This window comes from Dipodomys merriami, unplaced genomic scaffold (assembly GCF_024711535.1).
Source record: "Dipodomys merriami isolate MVZ:Mamm:240054 unplaced genomic scaffold, mDipMer1.0.p SCAF_7, whole genome shotgun sequence".
In the NCBI taxonomy this organism is placed as follows: domain Eukaryota; kingdom Metazoa; phylum Chordata; class Mammalia; order Rodentia; family Heteromyidae; genus Dipodomys; species Dipodomys merriami.
The window spans coordinates 54503470-54527239 of record NW_027206290.1 but is presented as its reverse complement, the minus strand read 5'-3'; the positions used below and the strand labels follow the sequence as shown (position 1 = coordinate 54527239).

Sequence of the window (23770 nt, the reverse complement as noted above, 5' to 3'; positions counted from 1 at the left end):
GTGGTTCCTTTGCTAACAAACATATAGATGGCTATCTACTAAGAGGGTGGATAAAGTGTGGGAACTTAGAAAGTGAAAGAGCAAAGGGATTAATGATGCTGGGGGTGGCATGGCAGGGCCTGTACAGGGGACAGGACCAGAGGAGTGGTGCTTGAAGGAAAGATCTTATTGACCAAACATTTCAAGAAAATATAAATGTGATGGCTGGATAATACACTCCCATAATCTCAGCACCCAGGAGACAGAGTCAGGAGGTTTGTGGGTTAGAGGCCAGCCTGGGAGTTACAGACCCAGATCAAGGGCTTGTATTAACTCTTTGGATCCCTGTATGTCAGGCTGGAGAGTAAGGAATTCTTCCATGCCCGAGAAGCAGCCTGGACTTACCCAGACTATATCATAGCCATTAGAAGTGTAGAGGCAAGAAAGTCTCTAGCTGCTGATTCTAAGACCTCAGGATATTGCCAAGGATCAAGGAAATTGGAGATGAGATAGTGAATGGAAGGAGACATGGGAAAAGCAACAAATGGACTGGATGAAGAAGAGAGCAATAGGACATGAGTCAGCTTCAGAGGCTGTGGAGCCTAGGGGGAGGGAAGGGGCAAAGCTCACCACTGTGGCTCACAGCAGACCAGCCACAACAGATCTGAACTCTGTGTCAGGCTATCTTCCTTGCCATCCTCTGCTCCACAAGACTGAATAATCCAAGCATCCCTCCGAGCCAAAGTTTTCCATACCTTATGGGTTTGGTTTTCTTCACTCCTTGTAAGAAGTTGTGCTGTTGAGTGCAGAGCTGAGGAACCCAGGATGCAAGATCAAATTCTTCTCCTCCATTGGGGTTCTTGCTCCATGCCGCTCCTTGCCCCACAGTCCATTGTCCATCAGTCCATTGTCCATCAGTCCATTGAGCCAGTAGCTTTCCCAAGGCCATGTTGCCCCTCTATGGCTGAGCAAGGGGGTGCAGGTGCTGTGGGAAAGGGAGGATGGCATTCCAGACTAGTGGTCTTGTCTGGGATGCAAGAAAGGAACTGACTGCTCACCGAGAGCCAGAAACTCACATGCTAGGTCAGGATGGAGTACAGAAAACATAAAGACACTAAACAGCTTCTAGTGTTTATTACTTGTCCTCTTGCAAATCACCTTTTGCTCTAACAACCTGGGTCATCCAAAGAGTCCATCGTGTGGGGCACCTCAGCAGAGATGCCATTTGATGGCTTTCTGCTCCACTCCGACTCTGCTGCCCAAGATATGAAGGTCAAATACGGGGAGTGAATATCAGAAGGGAGCCCCACAGGCACACCTTCCCCCAGAGCCACCTTTTTAATCATCATAACATGAAAGCTCCAAAACTGCTTCCCACGAGCTTTATTCAGCCTGAAGTTATCAAGGTGTTAGAAAAATCATGACATGCTGTACACAAATTTGGGCTCTTGTTATCTCTTCTGAAATCATAGTGTCTGGCAACACTGAAGATACAGCACAGCTCTGCTGTCGGACAGGTGAACGCCCACTGTCACAGTGTGCCTGCCGTCTACTGTGGCTTCAGCCTCCTCGCTCCTCACTCCTTCTCCCAGAACACCCCAGGATGCTTTGGACTTGGTAACTCCTCATTCTTCCGCAGAGCCTTTGACTCTTGAAAGCCATGTGTCCCCTCCAGAATCCTGCCTAAGAAGGGTGGGGAGAGGAGCTTTGTCTGAGCAAGGTCCAGGAGGAGTGTCTGGGCTCTGGAAGGAGAAGGAAATTCAGAAGGTCTGAAGATCAGAGCCAAGCCCCAGGTCACACTGAAGCCCTGACCCTTCATTTTTCAGGGATTGAGACCTTAGGAACCATGCTCACCTGCACTCCCCGTTGGGATCCCAACTCACCTGTGCTTTGTCTTTTTTTCTTCCACAGCGTCTGCACCTCAGTGAAGATGTGGCAGGGGCTACATTCATGGCAGCAGGCAGCTCAGCCCCAGAGCTGTTTACATCAGTCATAGGTACGTAACCACATGAGGGCAAGGGAACACATCTCAGCCTTTGCCTACGTTAAAGCAAAGTGCTGTAGAGATAGTGGCTCCCAAGCTGGAATTGTTGGCCATGATAGCAAGTGAAGTCCAGGGGGCCCTAAGCAGAGCATCAGTCTCCCACAGTGCTGTTGGCTTATTTAAGTGATACTTTTTTCCTATTTGAACTTGACCCAGACCCAGGACCCATAAATCAGTTTCCCCTTTGCGAAGCTCCCATCAATCCTCAGTTGTTTCCTGTAGATCATGAGAATAATCCTGTATTTGGAAAGGTCACCAAGTCCCACTAGGATATAGCTAGGCTACTTGAGGCAGGCTGACATCTAGTCTGTGTTTCAGGGGTCTTCATCACCAAGGGCGATGTAGGAGTTGGCACCATTGTGGGCTCTGCAGTGTTCAACATCCTGTGCATCATTGGTGTCTGTGGACTCTTTGCAGGGCAGGTAAGAAGGACAGCTCTTTTCTGGTGGTGAAGCAGGGAATCTGGAGTTGAGGGGCATAGTGCAGAGATGGGTTTTTCTTGCTGGGGTACAACTACATCAGGGATTGGTGATCTTGGGAAATGGTAAGTTGGAGTCTTGTACCCTACAAAGTTGGACCAGCTGGAATGGCCATCTCTGAAGATTGATGAGGCATAGAATCATCAGTTCTCTATAAATAATAGCCATCCTGAAAGACAGAAGTTATGAATTTGAAAGTATCGCTCATATTGATGGGCTACTGATGTGGACTAGGACGAACTAAAACAATTTTCAGTCTGGTTTAGCCCAGAGGAAATAAAATAAATGAGAGAAAATGAAGAATAGGAAAAGACCCACATTTTTTCTGCCAAAATAATTTGAGGTAGTCAGTTTCAGACACAGCTTTTCTTCCTACAGAGGTGGCATTTTATTTCTGTGTTTGCTTTGGCTGCTTTAGGAGTTCAATGGGGGCATGCAGGCCTATATGTTGCCTACTGCCAGGAATTGTCTCATGAATATTGGTATCTACTTTACAAAGTCTTGGGAATTTGATTAGAAGTCACCTAAGGGTGAAGCTGTCAGTCAGCCCAATTGCTTCTAGGGAGGAAAGAAACTTCTAGAAAAAGCAGCTTCTAGAAGTCCAGTGAAGTGTGACTCCACTTGTAATACTAACCATAATCAGTGACCATATTCACCCAGTCAGCAGCTTTGATATGGTTGGTGCTGTGCCCTGCTGGAAGTGGCTGGTTGACATGAAGGGCTACAGACAGCATCTCCTGACAGCTTTCTCCTTGACCCTGTGCCAGCCACCATCTCTTTTCAGCAGCCAGCAGGCATCCCTGGTGCAGACTCAAGAGTACCCATCAAGGTACATTTAGGTGCACCATTGCTGGACTTTATAGCCCATTTCTTACTACCGCCTTTTCATGTCATTGGTTTGTCTGAATTGCCAGATTGTGTTTGTTTGTCACACTCTTAAGTAACAGGGAGAGGGGTAATTTTTTTCCAGTATTAGGACTTTAATTCAGGGCTTCATGCTCATAGTTTGCTTTTTCCATGCATGGATGCTACTCTATCTCTTGAGCCATACCTCCACTTCTGCTTTGTGCTGGTTCTTTGGAGTTGTCTGCCTGAGATGGCTTCGAACAGCAATTCTCAGATCTCAGACTCCTGAGTAGCTGAGGATTCTATAGATGTGAGCCACTGGTGCCCAACAAGCTGGTCATCCTGATCTTGTCAATAATCAGCTCCAGGGTTCCCAGGCAGATAGGATCCTTCTGAAAAGGGACTTCTAGACAGTTGTTTCAGCTCATGATGATTTGCCCAGCTCATTGGACTGAATGTTTTCTATTTTCCCAGTGATCTACTGTCTTAGATTTTGTGGGCCTGCACTACAGAGCTTTTATAATCCTCCTGTGTATGTGGTTGGCATATATTGCCTTTGGTGCTTGTTGCTTGCCTCTGCTTGGTCACCTCCTTTTTGCCTCCCAGAGATGAATAGTCACACCAATGGAGTCTGTTGCTATTAACACTCTCTTAATTAGCATTGTCACCTTTAGCACTATGATTATTAGGCTGGCCATTATTAGTGTTGTCATTAGTTCATTAGTCATTTGTACCTGAAGCTTGATTGAAAAGCAAGCCCAAAGGGGGAAGAGATCATGTAGACTCGAAACAAATGACTGGGTGGGGTCTAGTCAGTGTCACACACAACTAATTACTTAGGAAATGGCTTGAATGCATATGTAGCGCATAACTCATCAGCAACACAGTTCATCATCAGCTTGGTTAGAATGCCTGCCTCCAGGGCACATGGCTGCCTGAACTTCAGCAAATGCTGCTGTCTATCCCTGCATCTGTGCTGGGTCATCTCACAACTCGACCTAACAAGAGAGAGAAGTAACAGCCAGGATTGGTATATAAGTCCTTATAGTGACTCTGGGAGCCAGATGTTCCTTCCAACTTCCTTTGTCCTGTTCCCATTTGGAGGTTTCCAAAACTATCCAATTCTCTTTTCCAGGGTTTTGTAGAACTCTAAAAGTCTTTGTAGAGGAAGCAAAATTGTTTTTTAGAAGGAACATGGACAGGGGAAATCTGACTGGCCTAAGAATACATTTGGACTCTGTCATTTTCTGAATAAGGGACTTTGGAAAAGTTACCTCTCTCTAAGTCTCAGTTTCTTATCTACAGAGTGGGTAGAAGCACTGCTATGTGCTAACATTGCCACCAACATGAAACTAGACATGCAAACATTACTAGTACCTGGTCCCCCAGGATGTCACTACAAGTTACATACCATTATCAACTCCAGTCCCTAGAGTTCTACCACCACACTGGGAAATTAGACAACTTACTTGGTGAAAGTAAGGAGCATGAGGGGTTCCCACCAGACACAGGATGGGCAAAAAGGAGGAAGTTACAAAAGTCTACTCACTGAGAATCAAAATAAGATATTAACAGGACAGTTTTAGAGGACTAGCACTGGGGTCGATGTTGTCTGATGAGTGGGAAAATAAAAATCTGGGTCCTTTTTTTCAAGAAAATAAAAACTAGAAATGAAAACTGCCTACTTTGCATTCACAGAAACCTTCCCAGGAGGCAGAGCTGGTTCAGTGGAACATTATGGCAAAGGATAGAAATTGGGAATTGACGTGATTAGTAAATCCAATCATGGGTCTCACTTAGCATTATTATTTATGTTGATCTGCAGCTTCATTTGGCTGGGAGAATTACTAGTGAGCGTCTGTGGGTCTCTCTCTAACGAATTTCAGTATAAAGGGCAGTACATGACGAAGTCTGTTACCCATCTGAAATTAAAGTAATTAAGCTGTAAGGTTTGAGCTCCTGTCTCAATTAGGGTTTTGATGAATTCAGTGTAATTAAATGTCTGCTGTATTTGCAGTTTGCAAACATACCCAATGTTTCAGTGTTCGCCTAAGGTGCTTTGGGGAGTTTTATGGGACTGGACGGAAATTGCTTCTTAGAAACTGGCTTGGAGAGTTGTTCTTGGCATTCCTGCAAGACATTTACAGGTCTGTGGTCCTACCAGGTTGATTTTTCTTTTAAGAATAAAGAATAATACTGAAGAGAGAAGGTCTTGATGCAATTTTACATATTGCATTGAAAGGACTTCATGCCAATTTTGTAAAACAATGTGCTTATGAACTTAAATCCAGCATTCAGAGCATGTTAAGCTTTAAATACAAAACCACAAACAGAGAGTAAACAGTTTAACTGCATCCCAGATTAGGACTTCATCTTCTGGTTATTACAGGCCGGCAGATGGCTCCAGCTTATTATAAAGAGCTTCCACATTGGCTTCTGGCATCCTCAGAATGTTCCTGATGTTCTTTGGCAAGGCCCATCTAATCTTGGCTGAGTTTACCTTTCTTCAGATACACCCTATCTGAACTGGCTGTTAAAACTAAGTAGAAGTTGCAGGTCTGAATTGAAACTGGCCTTTGTTTCAGTATCCTCAGGAGACACTAAGCAAACATTCAAGTGCAAGTAGTTAATTTTGAAAGGTAACCCCATGAAATGCCAGCAAAACTCAGAGGAAGTGAGGTAGGGAAGAAGAGGCAGCTATGGAAAATATGCTATTGAGCAAGTTATTTCTGAATAATTTCATGTCACCCACCAACTTCTATCATTCATTGGTTAAGGTTTCTCTTTAAGGAATATGAATTCTCTAGCAATCATGGTTTGTTGAGCATCAACAGAATGGACTTTGGGGCCCACAGAATATCCAGCTAGACTGGCATTGACTATTAAAAGGACCTGAAATGTTACAAGTAGGTATGTATAAGGGGGCCCATAAAGCAGAATCAAGACTAAAACTTTAAAATAAGCCATGTTGAGCTTCATCTTCAACTCCACTGGAGGAAACACAAGCATCAATACTAGTGGACTATTCAAAGATCTGAGCAATAGGTTAGGGATATAGCCCATTGATGGAGCACTTACCTAGCATGTGTGAAGCCCTGGGTTCAATCTTCAGTGCTGGGGAAAAAAACAAAAACAAACAAACAAGAGCCCAGAACCAGAACATCTTGCAGTTAGAGTATGTCTTATAATGTAAAAAAAAAAAAAAAAGCTATTGAGAAGGAAGGAAGGTGTGACATTGCCCCCCCAAAAAGTATTTATTACCTGACATGATTATTAAGTCAGATTATCATAAGCCAGGACTTATTGGCTGACTTCTCTATATTACCTTAAGAATAACTATTAAAAGCTGGGGGCCAGTGGCCTCACATCTGTAATCTTAGTTACTCAGGAGGCTGAGATCTGAGGATCACGATTCAAAGCCAGACCAGGCAGGAAAGTCCATGAGATTTACCTCCAATAAACCACTTAGAAAACCGGAAGTGACACCATGGCTCAAGTGGTAGAGTGATAGCGTTGAGCTGAAGTGCTGAGGGTCAGTGCCCAGGCCCAGAGTTCAAGCCCCACAACTGACAAATAAAACAAAAACAATAGCTATTAAAAAGGCCCAACTATTCTTTATTAAGCCTCTCTAATATGCAGGCCCCCTACTCAATGTTCTGGGAATGTTTGTAGAAATACACTGCTGAGTTTTGAGATAATGCCATTCTTACTGACCACAGGAAAGTAGATACTGAAAGCTTGGGGAGAAGGTCTACCCATGTAGTTACGACCAGAACAGACAAGTTGGCTGACTGTAAAAACTATTCTCTTCTCACTATGCTCTTAAAATATCAAGATGTAATTACTGTATCTCATGATTCACCTGAGATTTTTACATGTACTTTATAAGTCTGGCCTGTACAGCCTGAAGACAATGCAAAGAATGGACATATCAGTACAAGATGGAGTCCAAGACTGATGATGAAAGTACTCAACCCAGCCTGGAACCATCTAAAAGCTAATCACACAGCATCTTTCGCAGGGCATAGGGATGGTTTGGGCTGATAAGCATAAAAGGAGCTCTACAGACCATCCCAGTTTATACCTGGGTTCCTAGCCTTCTGTTCCCCCAGATAAAACCTAACACATGGCCTGTCATGTGCCAGTTCTGGAAAGCATTCAGATCCTCAAGAGGGACTGGGAAAGGCAAGGCTTGAAAAACCATTTGCTACCAGTGGCTAAGCCTACAAATAGAGTTAAAGGCTTTTTTCCCACTATTTTAAGGGAGATGAAAGGATACAAAAAGAGATTCCCTGAGGCATGGAGGAACTAAGGGGTCAGAAGCAGGCTGTTTTGATAATAGGTGCTGTGAGTGGCAGGAAAGCAGAATGCATGGTGCGGGAGTGAACGAAGGCCAGTGCCATGGCCTTTGGAGCAGTCATTGGATTTTAGGACCCAAGAAAACAGAGTTTCTCCCTGTGTCTTTTACAAGCTACCTAGTCAAGAAGGAGGTCCCTGTCTGAATGCAGATCCCTAGCCCCACTCCCAGGCCAACTAAATGGGAAGAGCATCTGAATCTGCTTCAGCTCCAACAGCTGCATTCACATTCTTAGGCTAATGCTGGCCAGAAAGAAAGTACAGGCAGCCCTGTAGCATGAACAGTCTCCCTTTGATGTCCTAGTCATGTAACTGGCCATTTGCCTGAGGCAATCTCCTCGTTTTTCAGGTAGTTTCTTCTCTCTGGCTGTTCCTACCTTCTTCACCTCTAGGTCGGGTCCTGGCCGAGTGCCAGGATCTTTATGCAAGACACTTATTTCCAGGCTTCAGAGTTCCAAGCCCTGAGCTGCTCCATTTAGATTGCCTCCCTATCTTTTTACCTCACATCTCTGTGTTAGCTTTGACTTTGTCTTCCAGAACTTGTTTTCTGGTTTCATTTACCTCTTTGAACAGTCTTCTGAAATCAGATCCATTCACAGATCCACATTTAGATTAGTTAAGAGGCTTTTAGTTTCAGGTAACAAAAATTATCCAACTCTAACTGGCATTGTGTATGTGTGAGAGACAGACTGACTGACTGGGGATTGGGCCTTAGGCCTTGCACATTCGAGACAAGTACCCCATGACTTGAGTTACTCTTCTAATCCTTCCAGTTAGCACCTTAAACAAAGAGAATTAATTGGTGTTTTAATACCAATAAATTCAGAGGAAAGTGGACATCAGGTATGATATGATCAAGGATCCAGCCCTATTTTCATTATCCTTTTGTCTCTCATCTCCTCTGTCTCCTTCCTGAGACTGGTTTTCCTTCATAGCAGAAAATGACAGAGACAGTTTCAGGGCTGATATATACATATCACATTGATCAAGAAAGAGAAAGAGTATAACTTCCTGCCCACACCACCCTCCAACCTCCACTTAGCATCATCCTATAAAATCTTGTTGGGCCAACTCAGGTCTGATTAAACCATTCTGGTGAAGGCACTTGCATTGCCCTATTGATTTAGGTTGATCACAAACCACCTACCCGTATCTTTTCTCTCCTGGAGATAAACATCTGATCAGTTCCACCCAAGATGTATAGGTTTTAGTCTCTAGTTCTAATACAAAGGTAAGTGGTGAAAGGGAAAGGCTTGTTCTGCCACCATGCTTAGCCACACATGAACGGTAAAAGGCACAGATTGCTACCCCAGGATTTTCTGTTGGCATATATTTGTTATTTCTATTGAGCAAATAACCTAGTAGTATTACTGCATTGGATGGCGTGTTTGATTAAGAAAAAAAATGCCAAACAGCTTTTCAAAATAGTTGAACTATTCTATTTTCATCAACAATGTTAAAGATTCTGGTTACTTGTCATCAGCACCAACATGTGGTATTATCAGTTTTACTTTGTTTTCTTTCTGACCATTCTGGCAGTTGTGAGCATGAATAGTACCTCGCTGTGCTTTCAATTTGCATTTCCCTGATGAGCCAGGATATCGATCATCTTTTTCCCTACAGATTTCCCAGAACTTGGTTCAGAACTTGGTGTGTTATTGAAGGTTAGCTGTCATCCTACTCCATTGTCCAGGCAGTCTCAAAATCACTCCACTCAACCACTCCTCTGAGTCCTTCTGTTCAATTTGTTTTTATTTCCCAATCAATAGAGAGTGGGACCATTAGAAATGACTTCTAGTGGTCACGGTAATGCTTTATTAGTGTTTTTGTTCACATTTGAGTTTACAAGAGATGTGCTGAGTATATCACTACTCAGCTCTGCAGAAGAAAATGAAGAGGTCACTTCCCTTGTGCCCAGCAAGGCCAAATGCAGCCATAACTGAGATGTCAGAAGCATCATCACAAAATGTGAGGAAGAAAGCCAGATGTGCTCTTCCTGGCAGCTGTGGATGTAAATCCCTTTCACATAATTAAGCCTCACATCATCACCCTGGGAAGTGAGCTTTGAATCAGCACCTATATCCTTGGAAAGTGTTTCGCTGGTACTGGCATAGACTATACAAGGAGCCCAGTGCCTTGCCACCATTACCAATGAGCCATTACCAATCCTCTCAAGAACAGAGTCTTAGCTCTTGACACAAAGCCATTTCCTTCCAGGACACAGTGCATACCACACTTCATTTCAGACAAGTGGGCTCTGGGCTCTTGGTTGGGCTCTGGAATCTCTTGGTTGGCTCATACCTAAGTGAACCAAAGCTAGGCTGGCCCTCAAGAAAATCACAGAGTAAGCAATCTTCTGAAAAAAACTTGCCTTCTAGAATTGGGCTGAAGGATGCTAAGACTCCAACAAGGATGGTTGATTGGTAGATTGTTAGATAAGTAGGTGGGTAGATAGATATGTAGGAAAGTAGATGGATGCAGGATGGATGGATGGATGAATAAATGATGGGTGGATAGAAAAACAGAGATATTAATACAGTGGGATAATGAACTAGGAAGGAGACACATAGTAAGGTCTACAGTGAGTGCCTGAGAGAACAGGTACTGTCTTACAAAGGGCTTTCAAAAATGAAGGAAACTCTGCAAAGGCTGATGGTTTAATGTAGTGGGAAAAAATACTACTGTCTTCCACTTTGAGAAGAAAATGTTACTGCTTAAAATGTACTTTCTGATTCAAGTGTTGCTACACTCATGAGTCACTCCTCAAGTAGAGGAAACACCCCATCTGAACACACAGACAGCCGTTGCCCCTGGAAACACTGGGAAATGCTGGTCTGCTGGCTTCATATGCTAGAGTAAGCAAACAGCAGTGCCAAGAGCAATAGGAAGCTGTGCATCCAGTGACCATCTCCATCCTCAGCAACCATGAAATGCATGATGTGGCTTCAAAGTTATAACCAATCAATCTCTTTTCTGCCAGGAAAGAGTGATGGTGCTAGACTATAAGCTCCCCCAGAGTCCAACTAGTTTCTATCTGATTCCCAATATAGCCTCCAACAACATAGGAAGAGTAGTGCTGGCTACTGCTTAGCACTCAGATGATCTTTTTGTTGGTGGTGGTGGTGGTCCTGGGGCTTGAACTGTGAGCCTGGGTGTTGTCCCTGAGCTCTTCAGCTCAAGGCGAGCACTCTGCCACTTGAGCCACAGTGCCACTTCTGGTTTTCTGGTGGTTAATTGGTAATAAGAGTCTCACAGACATTCCTGCCTGGGCTGGCTTTTAACCACGATCCTCAGCTCTCAGCCTCTTGAGTAGTTAGGATTACAGGTGTGAGCCACCACTACCCAGCTTCAGATGATCTTTGATAAGCTGAGTGCCTGAAATCCTGGTGGTTGGATCGATGTCACAACTTGTTTTTAGGCACACTGAATGCAGGAAAATTGAAACAGTAGAAACTCTTTGAGAAGAACCCAAGACAAGTCATAAAACAGAATTAACAGTTTAATGTTGCCTTCTGTTCACTGACTATTATGTACATACAGGCACAGGGCATGATAAGTGAACAAAATAGGAAAGATTCTTGCTATCCTAGAGCTTGTAGACCAGTAATAAATCATAGAAAAAGAACATGTGGACCAATAAATGATTTTAAAAATGAAAGTGGAAATGCATTGGGGAGTAGGCTAGAAAATGACAGGTGGGGGAGGTGGAGAACTGGCTTTAGTGAGCTTGATCAGGGAAAGTATACCAAAAGAACACTGGATTATGTGGGCAGCCCCATATACAGGTCTAGGAGAAGAAAATACCAGGTAGAAAGGAGAATAGGTATACATGACTAAGCCTGGCATAGATGAGGGTCAGAAAAAAAAAGGCCAATTTCAAGCCTCGTTCAGGAGGAGGAGTGAATGTGGTGAAAAGAGAGTTTAGGGAAGGTGACAGGAAAAGATCAAGTCTGATCCAGGGTCCTGATGAGAATTTGGATATAATGGGAAGCCACTGAAGTATTTAACTCCATAGACTAGCATTTTCTGATTAATCCTTTAGGGAAATTACTCTGGCTACCTTGTTGAGAAAGGTCTCTATGGGGGGAAGATGAAAGCAAGGAGACCAGACAGAAAGTCTGTGGCCTACCTTGAGTAGTTTTCAGAATGGTTTGGTGATGTGGCTGAAAGGATTTGCTGATGGACTGAAAATAGGCTTGATGCAATAAGACAAATCATGGAAGACATTAGGACATTTTTTACTCAGGACATTTTAAAGAATATTTGTTGACTCTACTAATGATTACAGATTGGCCACGAGCACTTAGAAGAGTGTTTTCAGAGTGTAGACAGACTACATTCAGCATATCCTGAAGTTGACTATTGTGTGTTGAAGGTGACCTTGGGAGATATACACTGAAATAAATACTGAGATTTTATTTTTTTAATTGAAAATTAATTTTCAATTTAATTTCACAGCCCACACTAAAACGTCCCTCAGCTGGAGAGTCGTAGTCTCTGGCAGCATGGCCCAACCTCTCTGAGCACCCAGTTCTCTCAAGGAGCCAGCCTGGACTCCCGTTGGTGACAATGTAATGAATGTGCTGATTGGCTCTTTGCAGAATCCCACATAGAGTGACACCTAAGCCTTGGCTAGCACTGCCCATCTCCAGATGAGCCTGACTTTGTGAATTTCAAATAGATGAAGATTCACAGACTGCCTGGCTTGGCTGTGGTAAAACAAGAAATGAATCAGGAGAGTGTCCCAGCCTTTACACTAGTCTGCTCAGCCCATCATGTTCTCTGTCCTCTCCTCTCTCAGCCTCTTTCCCAGCTAGCTCTTCAGCCAGCTAGCTGTTGCCTATTGGATCAGCACATATTGTGATGCAAAAATCATTGAAATGCCCTTATTACAAGTTCTCTGAGCTCCTAGCCATCCCTATCTCTCCTCGCTAAGCCAGTGAGCAACAGAGATTCAGTTTACAACTTTAAAGTGAAAAAAGAGAAAAAAAAATTGAAGAGGTTTTTTTTAAATTGTGCTGTTTTTATAATATAAAGGAAAAAGGAAAAAAAAAAACATCTTTCAAGGTCAATCCTTCTCCTCCCAAGCCAATCTCCTTTGACAGATGTGAAGTAAGACATGTATACCCTCCCGATCCAGCTGCTCTTTCCTGCAGGGGAAATACAACTCTGCGATTAAATGGAAACCTTAAGACTGGACCTGAGCCTGAATCTCCAAGTGAGAAAAACAAATGCCATTCATTAGCCTGTCCAGCTAATGTGCAGATCATTTGGGGCATGGAGAGCTCATGGACCAAATATCTTATTTTCACTGGCAAAGGATACTCTGTCCCTCCTCTGGCTCTACCAAAGGGGCCATTTACTTTGTACGTGCAGAAGGGTTAAGTTCCTTCCTCCCTTCCCTGGGAGATGGGAAAGAAAACTGGCCTCGTGTGCTTTATTTATTTGTGACTTTTTTCTCCAAGATGACATTGCCGCTGTAGTTGGGGCATGGAAAATTGGAATTTGTGTATTTGATGCGGTAGCCAACAGCTGGGAGACTCAAAGACTAGGTGCAGCTGTTGTAAAACATTGACCCTTGACCTTCGTCATTTTCAGATCTTGGCCATTACGTTGTGAACCTTATTTTTTTCCACTCTCTTGCTCTGTCTTTGATTATCACAGCTTCTAAAACCATGTGTCCTGCCTCCCCCCGGTGGCATCTTGTTTTTCCTTTTTTAAAGACAGTATACAACTTCTGCTCCTTGTTATTATCTATTTTTTAAATTGAGAACAGCATTTGTGTTAATACCTAATCTTTATTGGGATCCCAGTTGGTTTAATACAAAATTATATGTATTCACTCATTTAATCCTTCTTTCAACCAGTACTATGATGTAAGTACTGTTTTTCTCATTTTCCAGAGGAGAAAATAGAACAGAAAGAAGGAGGTAGAGAAACTTGCCCTGGGCCACACATGTAGGAATAGCAGAGCGTGGATTTGGAGCTAGGTGGTTTGGTTCCAGAATGTGTTCTCAATCTCTGGAGGGCACATGTAAGTGAAACAAAGCTATTCAGAGGGACCTTCTGTGGTGAAAGGTAGAGGAAGGTTGACCCTCACTAAGAGAAGATGAAGTTGTCCGAGACTGCCACACACTCTTCCCTGGTCTAGAAAAACACATCTAAAACCTCTTTGGTTTAGAGTCTCTTGTAGAAAATGCTGAAACTTGCTACCCAGGTGGTCTGTCATGAATGAAGAACATTTCTCCTTTCAAAAAGAGACTCCATTCTGGCCTACATTTATATGTGCCTTGATTGTGGAAGTTAGGAATGATTGAAAAGTAGTGTGGGGTGAAAAAATTTTGAGGTCCTTTCTGATACCTGTATTTAATACCTCTGTACTTTGCGGCAGTGGTATTCTACTGCCTAGAACGGCAAAGCCTGCACCTCCCACTGTCTTCTGTTCATAAAGGTGGCCCAGAATCAATTTATTTATCTATTCTGCCCATGGTCTCTATTCTTTCTCTTAGGAGAGTCCACTGTTTCAGGAACATGGGGGTAAAATTGACGAGGGGAAGGAGAGCACCCAGTTAACTCCTAGGTGACCCGTGAATCAAAGCTCAGAGTTATTCATGGCAATATGTTTACTTCCTTTCTCAGAAATTTGGAAGGTTTTGGCACTTGCTGCCTGTTAAGACTGGTACAAGGTTAAAAGCTCAGGCAGTCTTTCAGAAGGAAGGCCTCAATGCTGTTGGTTTCAGAGATGTGAACCAAGTCAGGGTTAAGAGATATGTAGCCTTTATGCAAGTAAGGGAAAGAATCTCTCAGCCCTGTAGACCTTGTGTTGCCTGAGGCTCTAGCTTTATACCCTGCCAGATCAGCCTAGATGAACACCATCCCTCTCCCCCCCCCAACACACACACACCCTCTCTAGACAGATCCATTCTATGCAGGCAGTAAGCTCCAGGACAGCTCCTAGCAGGAGCCTTCATGAAGGCTCAGTACCATCCAAAAAAGTAAGCTCTACAGTTTCATATGAGATAAACAATATCAAGCTAAAATATAGTTCCTTAATCTCTATGACAATAAGATAAAAGAACATTGCACATCTGTCATCTCCCATAAATGAAAATGGATTTTAATGAAATGTGAATCTACTCAATTTTAATGATACTTAAGATATATGGCTCCAATTCTGGCCCTAAGCAGAGAGAATAATTGTAAATATTAGTCATCTTGTACTAGGCACTAGGCTAAGTTTTTTTTTTTTATAGAAAGGCTGATTGCCTTCAAATCCTAGCCTCCTCGCAACTGGACTATGTGAACTGAGGACAATTACTTAACCTCACCATGCCTTAGTCTTCTTGTCTGAGAGTAACAATAATACCCACCATTAATAGTGCTGTTACCGGACTCAGAAATGTTTGTATCTGAGAACACAGAAAATTGTCACTTCATAGGAAATAACCACATTAGCTGAGCGGGCAGTTCATCTGCTCAGCACCGAAGAGAGGAGTGTTTTCCTCCTCCCAGAGGACTGAGAAAGTGAAGCTTCAAAGGAAAAGGTGAGTTATTCAGGATCCTGCAGCAAGTAACTGCAGAGCTGAGCTCCCAATGCCCAGATGTGACTGACTCCACAGCCAAAGCACTTCACCTCTACCCAGAGTCCTGCCTACAGCTCAAGCATGAGCACAAGCAAGAACATGAACACAGTACAGTCCTTCCCCAAGGCTTCACTGCACCATGGTCCTAGGGATCCTGCCAGGTCCACTTTAATTTTCCCATCTTTCCCTCACTCTGCACATTGTAGTTCATCAAGATGTTCTCTGCTGCCCAGCTTCTACCAGGGAGCCCCGCCCTTTGCCTATGTTGCTGCCCCAGGCCTTGGCTTGGCCTCTCTGCCCAGATGAGAGCTTGTCTGGAGAATGCAGGCTTTTTCCACAAGGCTCCTGGCCTAGAGGCCCTGGATTTATTTTCAGCATCTGCAGCTGCCTTCTCAGACATCCCCTGTTCCTTTGGTACGCTGATCTGTGGCTCTCCTCTGGGAATACCTAAGCCTTGGCTACCAGAGATCAAGGAACTGGAATCCCCTCCATATGGAGATTGATACCCAAAGATGAGCAGAAAAAGTGCCACACCTAGATACTACACATCTACACCCTCTCACCTCATTCCTGGGGGGAAATGCCCAGCCACGCTGAAGCCTCCACTCTTCATTTTCATCCTAACCTAGTGGCAAAAATAAGGATGTGACCAGGTCATTCCTGGTTACTCACAGGGAACAGAGATTTGGTACAACCCTTTCTCCAAAGGGATCTGACACATGACTGCAAAGCCAGGGCTCCTGGAGTTTCAGAATGTGTAGGACCGTGGTCGAAGTTGGCATTATGGGTTTGAGCATCTTGCAAATCAGACCACATGGAGCACTGGAGTTTTCCTGAAGAAGGGTATGAGTTCATGTTTTTGTCATAGAGAATACTGTGATCAATATCCCATGTCAATAATTTTGCTTCCTAGGATCCTAACACTATATGGTGTTCAAATCTAGATTTTATCATGATCTGCTTTAAGTAAGACAATTGGAATGTAATTAAGAGAAGGCAGGATCAATCTTATTTTCTGTTAGTAAGAAAAATTGAGAATAGTATTTTTAAACAACATTACTTTTAACATATGTTGAATATTTTAGGTACTGTGGTTGTGCTATGGGCTCTACATACATTATTTTTCTCAGTCCTGTTGAAGAAAGTACTGTTGTTAACCCCATTTTTCAGATGGGAGCACAGGAAGATAGCTCAACAGTGGCAATGTCTGTGGTTTATCTGGGAGAACTTCCATTTACCCACTCTGCACACAAGCCTCTACGGCACCCTTCCTAAGATGATAGGGGGTCAGAAGAGCCCTTTGCCTTCTACTGTATCCAGAGCTATCTGAGTCTCTATATAGTGAAGCCATGGCTGGTTTTCAATGTCTCAAATTCATACTTCAAACCCAGGGCTGGCTAAATCTAAAATTTCATCCATTCCACATTCTCAGCTATTTAATTCCAAAGCCGTCCCTTGCCCTAAGCCTGGCTTCACTTAAGTATTTCCTCTTCACAGGCAGACACATCTGAAAGGTTCCCTGTCCACAATCACAAAATCCTTGTCTCCATGCTCAACACAGGAAACAGGTCCAACACAGATGGCTCTCAGCTCTCTTTCTTTCTCTTTGGTGATGACCAATAAATGGGTGTGTGGAGAGTTGAAGGCCAGTTTGCATGTCCTGCAATACCCTATTCTGCTACCACTGGGAGCATTTCCAACCCAGGTGGGCTTACATACACCAAGATTCACCTAAGTTGCATCTGGAACACACACAGTGTATGTATAGTTAGGACCCAGTAACGTGTCAGGTTTTCCATATCTTTGAAACTATTGCTCTCTTTCATGCCCTATAATTTCACAGTATGGCACTAGTGAGGAACTCTTAAGTTTATCCAGTGAAGCGCAAGTAGGAATTAGATATAAAAGGATCCTTATGTATAATTAAGTCTCTGGTCCTGATTGGCCAGAACTAGGCCTGCCACACCAAGTCCCTTGGACTGAGTTTAAATTTAAAGAGGGTCTTATCTAAGCACTGTTGACCACAGCACAGCATCTGCCTCCTGATCAGATCAACTCTTTGGGGTATGGATGTACACTAATTCCGAAAGCTCTACAAAATCTTTTTCTTCTGATGGATGAAAGAGTTGACTTAGCTTGGGGATGACAGGATGCATTGTATTTTCGCATCTCCAACCTTGTGTACTGAATTTCTCTCCTATGCCAAGGAAAAGAAACAAGAAACAAATGTTGAGTGGGGATTGGTGGATGGTGTTTCTGCTTTGTCACATGGGCCCCATCAAAGATGAAATCAATGGACTCCATAAATAGTCCACAATGACTTCATATTTGTGACTAAATCCTTCCTGAGTCTTAAGTCCTGTTCACCCAGCAGGCTCTCTATTGCCAAACCACTTGGCAATTGTTTGAAAGAAAGAAGTCTTTTCTCCATCAGAAGAAAGAAGAGATTTTCTATAGCCTTTAGAGTTTGGCTACATTTTTTCCTCTCAGTCTTTTTGTTTTTTAATTTCTCGACTGCTTTCTCCATTCTGGAACTAAGTGCATTATCACTGGCCTTGAGGCCGAACATGTACATAATAAAAGGGGGCAGGGCTACAAATTCCTGGGGTGCCTACTGCAGCTGTCTAGGCCCTATGTTTCCCTCCAAGGCTGATATATGTAACAGCTGAGCTAGCTGATCTTTTCTGATATTTCTGGGCTACACTGAGCACCATTGTTTACAGGTCTATAAGAATTTCCAAGGAGAGCCAGAGACTCCAGTGTCCTTTTATTACAAAGGGCACAGAAATCTTTGTAGTCTTCAGATAGCACCAAGTGATCTGATCACTGAATCAGTTAGTTTAAAAATCTAAGAGGGATACATGCTACACATTACATGTAGTTATACCTGACACATATATATTTTCTTGTGTATTCATTATATTAACATTGAAATTTGAAAAAAATTACATTTAATATCCATGTGGCCATCCTCCCAAGATGGCATCCCATAGACTTCAGCCTCCAGATATTGAAGCTTTTTAGTCTCCTCTTACCACGAACAAAGCCAATAGTACATTATGAAAATGGTCGCATGAGGCTTACAAGACTTCTGCCTTACCTTTCTTTGTTGGCTCGCTTTTTCTGCGGGAAGCAACAGCCATGTTGTGGGATGCTCTAGTATCCCTGTTGGATAAAACTACATGTGAGAAACTGAAGCCTGCTGCCAGTAGCACAGATTTTTCTGCTCTGTGAGCAAGCCACCTTAGAAGCAGTTCTTCTATGCCGTGAAAGTGACTGTGGGCCCCAACCAACATCTTTACTGCAATCTAATAAGTCATCAAGCCAGCATGACCCAATCAAGTGACTTCTGAATTCCAACTTTCACGAACTCTGTGTGATAGTAAATATTTATTGTTTGAAGTTGCTAGGTGTGAAAATAATTAGTTGCACAGCAGTTGATAACTCATAGGTAACCATTTCCCCATTTGACAAACAAGAAAACAGACTCTAAGACATCAGGATTTAGTAGCAAGTGGGAAAGCAGAGAATCAGACATTTACCTCTTTTATGCAAATAGTTTTCTTAACCTCTCTGTCCTCCTACCTGTGGCATTCAACTTTTAACAAGCAAATGATCTAGGAAAAAGCAGCCAACTATGTTGGTCCCATCTTGTTTCTGGAATAGTCATCAATTCTGTGCTCCCCCAGTGGTTTAAAATGGTCAAAGACTGGACAAAGAGAAGTTCTGCACTATTTGTATCAAGAGTTTGATTATATTTAATTAAAGACCTATACTCACAGGCCCACCTACAGCTGTCAGATGTTTAAAGGCTTTCACATTATATTTATTTCCAGTTCTTTCTCTTGTGATATTTTAAGATCACTTAAATCTACTGACTCAATATTGGTTCCAATTATGACTCCTACTAAGGTTTCTCCACAAAAGAAGTTTTTCTTTTCTTCTTTTTTTTTCCTTAAATAAATTGTAGCCTTAGTACTAGAATATAATACTAGCAACCTGTAAGTTCCTGAAGCCAACATCTTCTGATTCTTAGTAATTTATATTGACTCCTAGTAGGAGAATGAAGGTCAACCCTCTTCCTACCAGCCTAGTCAAGCATTTATTGTCATCCAGTGCTATAGCATGTCTTGCCTTCTTTTTATTTTTTGTAATATTTTAGTTGTACAAAAGGGGAGTTGCCATTCACCAAACTAGTTTTATGAATACAGTACATCTTGACCAATGTCACCCCTTTCAACATTTTCACCCACCCATCCCTTCCCTTACTTACAACCCACCCCTTCCCTTACTTATAGTAATTTAGGTTATGTGTTGATTTATTTGCCATTTAACAAAGCAGTTTGTTTATACCATGCATGATTTGTGTTATCATTTCAACATTTTCATCCATCTTCAACCCAGCACTTCCCTTATATTTATTATTATTTTTTTTGGGGGGGGGCGGTTGAGGGGCCTGAACTCTGGGCCTGGGCGCTGTCCCTCAGCTCTTCAGCTCAAGGCTAGCGCTCTACCACTTGAGACACAGCGCCACTTTGGCTTTTTTCTTTTTGCTTATGTAGTGCTGAGGAATCGAACCCAGGGCCTCAGGCATGCAAGGCAAGCACTCTACTACTGAGCCACCTTCCCAGCCCCTATTATTATTACTATTATTTCACCAGTCCTGGGGCTTGAACTCTGGGCCTGGGCGCTGTCCTTGAGTGTTTTTTGCTCAAGGATAGTGCTCTACCACTTGAGCCACAGTGCCACTTCTGGCTTTTTATGAGTATTTTATTGAAGATGAGAGCCTTACAGATTTTCCTGCAGACTTTGAACCGCAATCTCAGCCTCCTGAGTCGCTAGGATTATTGGTGTGAGCCACTGGCACCTGGATCCCTTACGTTTATTTGTGGGGTTTATTTTAACTCTGTGGTATATACAATTAATTCTTGCTTGTATTCCTCCTCCTTGCCCCCTTCATTCTTCTACTTTTCTCCCCTTGGCTCCTCCTTCCCCTCTTGCAAGTACCCATTTCCTAGTACTTATTTTGTTGGGATTTAACTTAGTATTTTTTAAAGAATTATACTATTTGTGCTCTCCAAAGAGTCTATTACACTTCAGTTAATTCATTTGTAACCCAGTGTGCTTACTTGTAGATTTATAGGCACATTCTAGCTGCTACAAATGAAAGAAAACATGCAACTTATGTTTCTCTGGGTCTGGCTTACTTCACTTGATATAATTTTTTCTAAGTCCTTCCATTTCCTTGCGAATGGCACAATATCATTCTTTCTAATGGATGAGTAGAATTCCATTATGAACATATACCACATTTTCTTGATACATTAGTCCACTGGGGGGCATCTGGGCTTATTCCATATCTTGGCTATGGTACGTGATGCTGCAATGAGCCTTCTTTTTAAATAGTCTTTAGAGTATAGGCCCTTGCCTTCGATCCCTGGGGTCTCTGTCTAGTGAGCTGATTTTTCAACATCTTTCTTAATATGTCACAACCAGAGATTTTAAGCTTCAGTTTTTCATACAAATCAGTCTGTTGAACTTGATAAACCAAAAGTAAACAAGTGAAATGTAGTATCTTTGAAAGGAAGAACAAAAGCAATACACCTGTCAAAAATGCCTTTTTTCTAACTCCTCTCTACTCAATGAAAGCAAGAGTCAGTGGCAAGAGTTTTGGCAGCACTTGAAGAGATTGCACCTCGCTTGTCCTCCCTGCTCTGGAGAATTGTTCTCACCTTCTAAAGCCAATTCTAACTCCAGCCCTGAATGTCTAGTCTGGTGACAGTCATTCTAAATGCCTGGGACTTCATGACGCTCCCCAGCTGGACTGGCTATCTAGCCATAGTGTGTGATAGCCAAGCAAAAGAAAGTTGGCTTAGTTAACCAGACTCCCTAACCTTTCCCTGAGATCAAGTGAACCTGCAATAGCAATGCCCTGAACTCCATGCTCAAGATAATCTTCTCCCTGAAATGTGTGGGATGTTGGTGAGACAGCATGCTTTGGCTCCAGGAGAATGCATCCAGTGAGCACAGGCTTGTCCTGTTCTAGCTGATTGTCATTATGAGTGGCAGTAACCTTTAAATAAGCTTCTCTTACAGCTAAGGATAATTCTGATTGAGATTGGCTCAGAAAAGGTAGTAGCAGTTGATATTTATGCTCATTTTGAATTTCATAACTTAGAGTGTTTAAAAATATTTTAGTGAGGAGAGGTGTGGGGTTGGGAGGGATGGGGGAGAATATTGAAAGTGGTGACAATGATCAGAATGCACTGTACTCATAAACGGCTTTGTTGAATGGAAACTCCTGTGTAATAACAACATTTTTGAAAATAGTTTGGTATTGAAATGCATAAACACAAATTTATTACAGAGAGATTTCAAGTTCTGTTACAACTCTTAAGATCTCTCACCCAATTTGAATCTACATCTTGAGCAGTATTTGTCTTATGACTTTGATGAATTAATATTTAGACCCCACTAATGTAGCCTCTTCTTTTTGAGTGACTACAAATAGAAAGCATTTGTGTCTCACCAGGGTGTAGGTGAGAAGTCTGTGGAATCTGGGGCCATGAGGATGGAGGATGTAAAGGTAGAACGCCAGGGAAAGTCACAAACCACGAAAGAAAATCTATGGCCTAGAAGAATGTTAGAAAAAAGAAGAACTCATCCTTCAATTTGCAGATGATTGGTCTGATGCTCAGAACGGGGTGTGGTCTTTCAGGCCACACAGCTTGGACTTGATTTCCACAGTTTTGTTTCACATCTAACCTCCTTTGTTGTTCCAGTATGTATGTGGACAGTGTGTGACCATGCTGGTCTCGCCACCTAGTGTACCTGTTAGCATCTGCTCCTGTGCAGTTCCTCAGGCCTCTTCAGGAATGAAGGAAGAAACATGAGACATGGGGGAAGGAGAGGCAAGTGAATGAGTCCAGATGCTTATCTTCAAGGAAACCACCAAAAAAAAAAAAAAGCTTAAGGATTCTCCTAGGAACTCACAATGTAACTTAACCTCCTTCTTCTGCACTGCTTGCCAGTTTACACCAACACAAGCTCCACATAGATATCTTTGGATACACAAATCTCAGCTAGAAACATTCTTTCCTACTACTCCATTTGACAGAACATTCTCTTCTTTCTAAAATCCCTCTGTCCCATAGTGACATACCTTTCCCACGGAGCATCAGTTCATCCTGCTCTTATATGCGATGTTCTTGTCAGATCTCAACTTCCTTTTCTGAGTATCCACTCTTCATCCCTGGCGGTGACTTCTCTTCCATCTTTAGGACTTGGTCTGCCAAGATCATTCCAACCTGAGTCTTCAGAGAAAGCCTCCAGTTCAAGGTATAAACCTTGAGTTAAACTTGCCTGCCATGACACCTGAGTTCTTTCAGATGCATTAAATACACACATCTGGCTTCTGTCCCAGACTCTTCAGATTTGCTGTCAGATTTGACCCATTCTTCCACAACAGCATGTCTGTTACATGTTTCTTTGTCTCTAAGACGATTCCACTGTCTAGTACAGACTGGCTTCACACTTGGTCATCTGGTTTCCCAGAGTCCCCTCATGCCTCTGTAACCCTCCCCCCTCACCTGAGCAGACTTCTGAGCCACCACTCATATTCCAACAGCCATCTCAAATGCTTGGCTGCTTTTCTCTTACCCACATTCACAGCAGAACTGAACTACTCATTGTATGATTCTCATTGTCCCACCTGCACAGGAGTTTGTGTTTTTCTCCTAGTTGGAATTCCCTCTTCACCTCTATTTATTCCATATCACCTCCTCAGTTTCAAAAGTACATGTCATTTTTATTCTTCAGGGCCATGTCCAACATCACTTCCTGCAAGAAGCCCTCTCTGATTTCACCAGGTGAACATAATCTCTTCTACAAATTCCATAGCAGTCTTTGAATGTTGTTGCTTGTATGTGCAGATTATATTCTCTAGTAGATTTCTCAGCTTACCCAGCCAGAATGATTTCTCCACTCTTTGTTTCCTTTGGTGCTGATGATACAGGAACTAGGGAATTGAGAAAAATATATTAATATGCATTAGCAATATAAGATTAAAATATACATCCAAACCAAGTGAAAAGCTTCAGTTTGGTAAGTTTGAAGTGCCAAAGGAATTATACAGACTTCAAGATTCCAGTGCGTGGTTCCATAGCAGGAACTAAATTGGCTCACTGATAGCTGTTCTGTTTGTTCATGGGTTCTTATGTCTAGTACTGTTTTATGAAAAAGCATCACTAAGCCAATGACTTTCTTTGTAGATTAACTCCATTTTCAAGTATGCTTTTGTTTCTGTAGAATCACCATATCACAGCTCTAAAGCAGAAAAGTAACATGATGGCTTTTTCTAAGTGGACAGAGCAAGAGTATGATGTGTAGTGAAGCCAGGGGACCTCAGCGATCTAAGTACATTGTTCATTATCTGAGTAACTACCATTCACAGATTGCACTGGACACACAGAATTCACTAATGA

The 23770-nt window shown here is 42.6% G+C and overlaps 1 protein-coding gene across 3 annotated transcripts in view; it reads left to right on the top strand.

Annotated features, from left to right (window-relative positions):
- Window positions 1-23770, top strand: part of Slc24a3 (solute carrier family 24 member 3) — a 735644-nt gene that overhangs the window by 620025 nt on the left and 91849 nt on the right. For all 3 annotated transcript variants that reach the window (XM_070006676.1, XM_070006675.1, XM_070006677.1), the window contains 2 exons: window positions 1891-1975; window positions 2342-2445. In XM_070006676.1, the coding sequence (XP_069862777.1) occupies window positions 1891-1975; window positions 2342-2445 (189 nt within the window). The remainder of the gene's footprint in view (window positions 1-1890; window positions 1976-2341; window positions 2446-23770) is intronic.